Source organism: Otolemur garnettii, unplaced genomic scaffold, assembly GCF_000181295.1.
Source record: "Otolemur garnettii isolate 467f Iridium unplaced genomic scaffold, OtoGar3 scaffold00096, whole genome shotgun sequence".
Taxonomy (NCBI): domain Eukaryota; kingdom Metazoa; phylum Chordata; class Mammalia; order Primates; family Galagidae; genus Otolemur; species Otolemur garnettii.
The window spans coordinates 6,344,111-6,352,019 of record NW_003852491.1 but is presented as its reverse complement, the minus strand read 5'-3'; the positions used below and the strand labels follow the sequence as shown (position 1 = coordinate 6,352,019).

The window sequence follows — 7,909 nt, the reverse complement described above, 5'->3', positions numbered from 1 at the left end:
GAGACTCGCTTGAACCCAGGAGTTGGAGGTTGCTGTGAGCTGTAATGCCACGGCACTCTGCCCAGGGGGACAGCTTGAGGCTCTGTCTCAAAAAAAAAGAAAGCTACTTGGTCTTTATCAGGCACTGTCCTGCTGAATGGGGAGAGAGTTAGGAGCCAGAGATCAGAGATGAGGATGTGATGTTATCTGAAACCCCCTTGGCCCCTTCTCCACAGGCGAGTCTGTATCTGTCATCAAGCACACTGACCCTGTTCCCGACCCCCGTGCTGTCAACCAGGACAAGAAGAACATGCTTTTCTCGGTGAGCAGTCTAGGGCCAGCTGTCATGTACCCAAGCCAGAGACCCTGGTTTGGGAAAAGCATGGTAGTGTGAGAAGACATGAGATCCTTGGCTAAGTGGATGCCACGTGAGGATCATCTCTTACCTGATTTCTGGGCTCTTCTTCCCAGGGCACTAACATTGCAGCTGGCAAAGCACTGGGCATCGTGGCCACCACTGGTGTGAGCACCGAGATTGGGAAGATCCGAGACCAAATGGCTGCCACTGAACAGGAAAAGACCCCCCTGCAGCAGAAGCTGGATGAGTTTGGGGAGCAGCTCTCCAAGGTCATTTCCCTCATCTGTGTGGCTGTCTGGCTCATCAATATTGGCCACTTCAATGACCCTGTCCATGGGGGCTCCTGGTTCCGAGGGGCCATCTATTATTTCAAGATTGCTGTGGCCCTAGCCGTGGCTGCAATCCCAGAAGGTATGGCAACTTCTTTCTCCTCCCATTTGCTAATCCAAGTAAGGTAACATTTATAGGTTCCAGGGATTAGGTCCTGATCCTAGGGTTAAGGGCCATTATTTAGCTGACCACACTAGTCTTCCTCCCTCCATTTGTATTGTCCCCTCAACCCTTCTCTTCTTTCTCACAGGTCTTCCTGCTGTGATCACCACCTGCCTAGCCTTAGGCACCCGCAGGATGGCAAAAAAGAATGCCATCGTGAGGAGCTTACCCTCTGTGGAGACGCTGGGCTGCACCTCTGTCATCTGTTCTGATAAGACAGGCACCCTCACCACCAACCAGATGTCTGTCTGCAAGGTCAGGAACAATGTGGGCAGTGCTGTCCCTCAGAAAGATGCCTTTCACTCGGCGCCTGTGGCTCAAGCGACTAAGGCGCCAGCCACATACACCTGAGCTGGTGGGTTCAAATTCAGCCCAGGCCCGCCAAACAACAATGATGGCTGCAACCAAAAAATGGCTGGGTGTTGTGGCTGGTGCCTATAGTCCCAGCTACTTGGGAGGTGGAGGCAGGGGACTCGCTTGAGCCCAGGAGTTGGAGGTTGCTGTGAGCTGTGATGCCACAGCACTCTACCCAGGGCGAGAGCTTGAGACTCTGTCTCAAAAAAAAAGAAAAAAAGAAAGATGCCTTTCAGGGTGAAATGAGCCTTCCAAAGATAGAGCTGTCCCTTTATTACTAGCAGCTTCTCATTTTGGCCCATAAAACACTCAAAGAGAAGACAGCACCATCTTTCCCGCTCTAAGGGGGTCATAGGGGACCCCTATGCAATAGCCAGACAGCTTGCTATGGGCACCTTCCATGCACCAGATACTGTCATGCATTGTTCCTGAACCTCCACAGCAGCCTATTCAGGGGAAGGTCTCTTTAGCCCTGTTCCTATTGTTTGGTTGGTTGTTTGGGGGGTTTTATAAGGCAGAGTATCTCTCTGTTGCCTGGGTTAGAATACAGTGGCATCATCATAATTCACTGCAAACTCAAACTCCTAGACTCAAGCAATCCTCCTGCCTCAGCCTCCTAAGTAGATGGGACTACAGGCACCCAACACAATGCCTGGCTAATTTTTTAAAAATAAAAATAAGAATCTCAATATGTTGCCCAAGTCTGTCTCAAACTCCTAGCCTTAAAGCAATCCTCCCTACTCAGCCACCCAAAGTACTAGGACTACAGACATGATCCACCATGCCTGGCTATCTTCTTAGTATATTTTAAACATATAAAATAAAACACATAGGATTCTGTTCTAAAACTACATAGAGGGCGGCACCTGTGGCTCAAAGGAGTAATGTGCTGTCCCCATATGCCAGAGGTGGCAGATTCAAACCCAGCCCCAGCCAAAAACTGCAAAAAAAAAAAAATAAATATAAAAATAAATAAATAAAACTACATAGAAAAAATAGTTAGGATTATAGAGGAAACAAATGATTGAAATGCAGTTATGTCAAAATATTTTATTTCATTTATTTATTTATTTATTAGAGACAGAGTCTCACTTTATCACCCTCAGTAGAGTGCTGTGCTGTCACAGCTCACAGTAACCTCCAACTCCTGGGCTTAGGTGATTCTCTTGCCTCATCCTCCCAAGTAGCTGGGACTGCAGGTGCCTGCCACAATGCCCGGCTATTTTTTGTTGCAGTTTGGCTGGGGCCGGGTTTGAACCTGCCACCCTTGGTATATGGGGCCAGTGCCCTACCCACTGAGCCACAGGCGCCACCCATATCAAAATATTTTAAAATCCAATTTATAATTTGGACATATATGCTTCTTTATTAATGCATTAAATAGTGAATTTTAGCAGTAGGTCTAAGAACTATCAAATGTTGACTCAGTGATGAACATGAATTATGCTATTTTGACAGATCTGCAACAACAGTAATATGATAGGAGGAAATTATCTGTGATTAAAATGATGACAAAGTCAGAGGCTTTGCTAACTAATGTGGTCCATTAACTACATGCAGAACTAGAAGGAAATGCTAAATGTCAGCTAGAGAAAAAATAAAAGATTTGATTAAGTTCATGGACTCTTTAAGGGGGCATCAGTGGATCCCAGGCAAAGAACTCCTGCCTTAAGTAGAGTTCTGTGGAATAATATGTCCATGAAATACCAATTGCTGTTGTCAGAAGCAGGGTTGAGTGGTCTTAGAGCAAGAAAGGCTGCACCCTTGAGGCCTTGGAGACCCATAATGCCTACTGACACAGGAAATCATAGAGAAGGCTGACAATGTCAAGAAGATGGAGTTCAACTTGTTTAACCCACAGTTTCCTGAGTTTATATAACTAGAGAACTTTTTTCTTGGTATTCGTCTTAAACATTTCTCTTTTTCTTAATTTTAATTTTAATTAATTAATTTTTGTATTTATTTATTTTCTTTTTGCAGTTTTTGGCCGGGGCCAGATTTGAACCTGCCACCTTCAGTATATGGGGCTGGTACCCTACTCCTCCTTTGAGCCACAGGCGCCGCCCTATTTTTATTTTTATTTTCTGGAGACAGAGTCTCACTCAGTTGCCCTGGGGTTGAGTACTATGGCGTCATAGCTCACAGCAACCTCAAACTCTTGGGCTCAAGTGATTCTCTTATTTTAGCCTCCCAAGTAGCTGGGACTATAGGCACCCACCACAACAGGCAGCTATTTTTTGGTTGCAGTTGTCACTGTTGTTTAATAGGCCCGGGCTTGAACCTGTCAGCTTCGGTGTATGTGGCTGGCACCCTACTCACTGAGCTACAGGCCGAGCCATGGGCTATTCTTTAGAGATGAGTTCTCTCTTGCTCAGGCTGGTCTGAGCTCAAGCAATCCACCCACCTTAGCCTCCCAGAGTGTCAGGATTAGAGGCGTGAGCCACCATGCCTGGACCATCTTAAACATTTCTCTTGGGAATGAAAAGCCCGCTGCTTTTCTGTTGGCTCTGGGTTCAGGGTGGGCCACTGCCCTCTGATCACTGCATTTTCCATATCCTTCTAATGTACAGGCTGAAAAGCCAGACCACATGCTGGTGTGACTTGGCTCTTACCATGTTTCATAAAAACAAATTAATTGGGTGGCACCTGTGGCTCAGTGAGTAGGGTGTATATCAAGGGTGGCAGGTTCAAACCCAGCCCTGGCCAAACTACAACAAAAAAATAGCCAGGCATTGTGGTGAGTGCCTGAGGTCCCAGCTACTCAGGAGGCTGAGGCAAGAGAATCACGTAAGCCTAGGAGTTGGAGGTTGCTGTAAGCTGTGTGACGCCACGGCACTCTACCGAGGGCAACAAAGTGAGACTGTCTCTATAAACAAAAACAAAAGCAAAAACAAATTAATTGCCCACATTTGAAAGTCAAGAGATTTCATAGGAAAATAACCTGATTTCTAGTTCCTTTTGCAAAACTGGAAGATCTGACCACAAGGGGCTGGTGCCTTAGATCAGGCTCTAACGGGTGGGCGATTAGCTGCAGTCCTTACCATACCTTACCATGTCCCTCTTATTAACTGATCAAAAGAAGCTCCAGCATGACCTGAGGTAATTTCTGTTTTAAGGCCAGTGAAACAGAACATCAGCAATGATTGCAAAAGTATGGTGGGGAGGGGGAAATTCAGGGAGGAACAAGGAGAAGCAAGTGAGGGGGAATGTAGGATGTTCAATTAGTTTGCCGGGAGGGTCAATGTCAGGAGCACAGGCCTCTCTCAATATAGATGCCTGCCTTCAGCAATGAGGAGAGGGGGACATCCATGTGTGTGCCCTTCTCCCCTGTAGATGTTCATCATTGACAAGGTGGATGGGGACATCTGTTTGCTCAATGAGTTCTCTGTCACTGGCTCCACCTATGCTCCAGAGGGAGAGGTGTAAGTCACCCCTGATGTCGTCTCCCCAGCAATTCTTGCCCCTCTCCCATCACTACCACTTCTCTCCCCAGGGCCTTCCTTTTGGTTTTGTTTTCCTTTCTCTCTGCCCTTCCTTCTCCAACCTGTTCTCTCTCTCTCCTGATCTCCAAGTTGCCATCTCCCCACCTGACCTCCCACTCTCCCTGTACTCTCTTTGCATCTCATTCCCTGTTCTTCTTCACTGTCTCTGCCCCTTCCTCCCTCCCCACCTGCTGCCAGCTTGAAGAATGATAAGCCAGTCCGGGCAGGGCAGTATGATGGGCTGGTGGAGTTGGCCACCATTTGTGCCCTCTGCAATGACTCCTCCTTGGACTTCAATGAGGTAACCCCCTAATCCCAAAGCAGCCCCTCTTTCCCTCTTTACGATTGGCTCAGAGTCTGGGCCTCATCCATAGGCCAGGAGGTCATAGGAAGGGGCCCAGTGTACTGAGTCCTCTTCCAGGATACAAGGAAAGGGAATGGTTCACTTCCTTCTCACACTAGGTTGGGAGGAGGGTACGACAGGTAGGAGCATAGGGTGAAGAGCTTCCTCTTCCTCTTCTACCTTGCTTAGGCCAAAGGTGTCTACGAGAAGGTTGGCGAAGCCACCGAGACAGCACTCACCACCCTGGTGGAGAAGATGAATGTGTTCAACACTGATGTGAGAAGCCTCTCAAAGGTGGAGAGGGCCAATGCCTGCAATTCGGTGAGTCTGGGGTCATGTCCCAGGGGCTTTCTTTGCTCCATGTCATGCAGACCAGGACCTAAGCCACCTCAGGAGGCAGAGGCCCTGTTTGGGCTGGGTAGGGCTTTGTGGCTATTCTGGGACCCCAACCAGGCTGTCAAACCCCCTCCCATAGTGTATCTGGGCCAGGCTGGCTATGTGTGACCTTTTCCTCCTAGAGTTGGCTGTGCCTTCTGCCTGTGCAGTGCCCCTGATGGATTTAAGGTCACTCTGCCTGCCCAAGTTGAAATGAACAGAGCTAGGCATAGAGACCACAAGCGACCCATTGTAAGGCAGCCTTAGTTTCAACTATTATTCCTTTATATCTAGAAGCATGCCTGTTTTCATCAAATCTCAAATTTTGATTCAGGGTTTGGGAAATATGGTTACTGCACCTACAGGGGTAGACTCTTCTTGTCCAGATGGACCAGGCTAATTCTGTTACTTCCACTTTGAGTTCTAGTGATATTTGCTGAGTTCTCTAGAGAATATTTCCTACATCTCTCATTATTATTTCATTATTTTGAGACAGAGTTTGACTATGTCGCCCTCAGTAGAGTGCTATGGCATCACAGCTCACAGCAACCTCAAACTCTTGGGCTTGAGTGATTCTCTTGCCTCAGCCTCCTGAGTAGCTAGGATTATAGATGTTCGCCACAACACCTGGATATTTTTTGTTGCAGTTGTCATTGTTGTTTTAGCAGGCTTGGACTGGGCTCAAACCTGCTAGCCTTGGTGTATATGGCCAGCACCCTACCCACTGAGCTACAGGTGCCAAACCATCTGTCATTATTATTATTATTATTAATTTTATAGAGATAGAGTCTCACTTTATCACCCTCGGTAGAATGCTGTGGCATCACACAGCTCATAGGCTCCAACTCCTGGGCTTAGACAATTCTCTTGCCTCAGCCTCCCGAGTAGCTGGGACCACAGGCATCCACCACAATGCCTGGCTATTTTTTTTTTTTTTTTTTTGAGACGGAGCCTGAAGCTATCCCCCTGGGTAGAGTGCCATGGCATCATGCTCACAGCAACCTCCAACTCCTGGGCTCAAGCGAGTCTCCTGCCTCAGCCTCCCAAGCAGCTGGGACTACAGGCGCCCGCCACAACGCCTGGCCATTTTTTTGGTTGCAGCCATTATTGTTGTTTGGCAGGCCTGGGCTGGGGATTTGAACCCGCCACCTTAGGTGTACGTGGCTGGCGCCTTAGCCGCTTGAGCCACAGGCGCCGAGCCACGCCCGGCTATTTTTTTGTTGCAGTTTGGCTGGGGCTAGGTTTGAACTTTCCACCCTCGGTATATGGGGCTGGTGCCCTACCCACTGAGCCACAGGCGCCGTCCATCTGTCATTATTTTTAATTGGATTTTTCTTGTATATTCAAGATGTTCATTGCTGCCTTATTTAACAAAAAGTGAAAACCTTACTATCTATCAATGAAGATTAATTAAAAAATTTACAAATGGGTGGGCGGTGCCTGTGGTCAGAGGAGTAGGGTGCCAGCCCCATATACCAGAGGTGTCTGGTTCAAATCCAGCCCCAGACAAAAGCTGCAAAAAAAAAAAAAAAATTTACAAATGGGCCAGGCACAGTGGCTCACTCCTGTAATGGTAGCACTCTGGGAGGCCAAGGTGGGTGGATTGTTTGAGCTCAGGAGTTCAAGACCAGTCTGAGCAAGAGCAAGACCCATCTCTACTAAAAATAGAAAACTAGCCGGGCATTGTGGTGGGTGCCTGTATTCACAGCTACTCAGGCAGCTGAGGCAAGAGGATCACCTGAGCCCAGGAGTTTGAGGTTGCTGTGAGCTATGATAATGCCATGGCACTCCACCCAGGCAACAAAGTGAGACTCTGTTCCCCTTCCCCCAATTTTTACAAATGATACTACAAACATTAACTTATTTTTATTTAACATTTTGTTATTTTTATTTTTTTGTTTTGTTTTGTGGAGAAAGATACATGATGCATTTGGTGAAAAATGCATGCTTTTTTGTTCATTTTGTTCAACAACACATGGTCATTTACACTTAAATTAATTTTTAAAAAAATTAGGCTGGGCCAGATGGCTCGTGCCTGTAATCCTAGCACTCTGGGAGGCCCAGCCTGAGCAAGAACAAGACCCCATCTCTAAAAATGGCGGACTGTTGTGGTGGGCGCCTGTAGTCCCAGCTACTCGAGAGGCTGAGACAAGATAATCACTTGAGCTCAAGAGTTTGAGGTTGGCTCAGCGCCCTTAGCAGTGTTTACAGTACTGGCCAAACACTCCAAGGCTGGTGGATTTGAACCCGCCCAGGGCCCAATAAACAACAATGACTGACAACTGCAACAAGAAAATAGCCGGGCGTGGGCAGCACCTGTGGCTCAGTGGGTAGGGTGCCAGCCCTGTATACCAAGGATGGCAAGTTTCAACCCGGTCCCAGCCAAACTGCAACAAAAAATAGCCAGGCATTGTGGTGGGTGCCTGTGGTCCCAGCTACTCGGGAGGCTGAGGCAAGAGAATCACCTAAGCCCAGGAGTTGGAGGTTGCTGTGAGCTGTGACGCCACAGCACTCTACTGAGGGTGC

General features: G+C 47.7%; 1 protein-coding gene across 2 annotated transcripts in view; it reads left to right on the top strand.

The window, feature by feature from the left end:
* Positions 1 to 7,909, top strand: part of ATP2A1 (ATPase sarcoplasmic/endoplasmic reticulum Ca2+ transporting 1) — a 21,253-nt gene that overhangs the window by 7,644 nt on the left and 5,700 nt on the right. For both annotated transcript variants that reach the window (XM_003795758.3, XM_012808912.1), the window contains exons 7-12: positions 216 to 301; positions 451 to 748; positions 918 to 1,084; positions 4,517 to 4,605; positions 4,864 to 4,966; positions 5,198 to 5,329. In XM_003795758.3, coding sequence (XP_003795806.1) covers positions 216 to 301; positions 451 to 748; positions 918 to 1,084; positions 4,517 to 4,605; positions 4,864 to 4,966; positions 5,198 to 5,329 — 875 coding nt within the window. The remainder of the gene's footprint in view (positions 1 to 215; positions 302 to 450; positions 749 to 917; positions 1,085 to 4,516; positions 4,606 to 4,863; positions 4,967 to 5,197; positions 5,330 to 7,909) is intronic.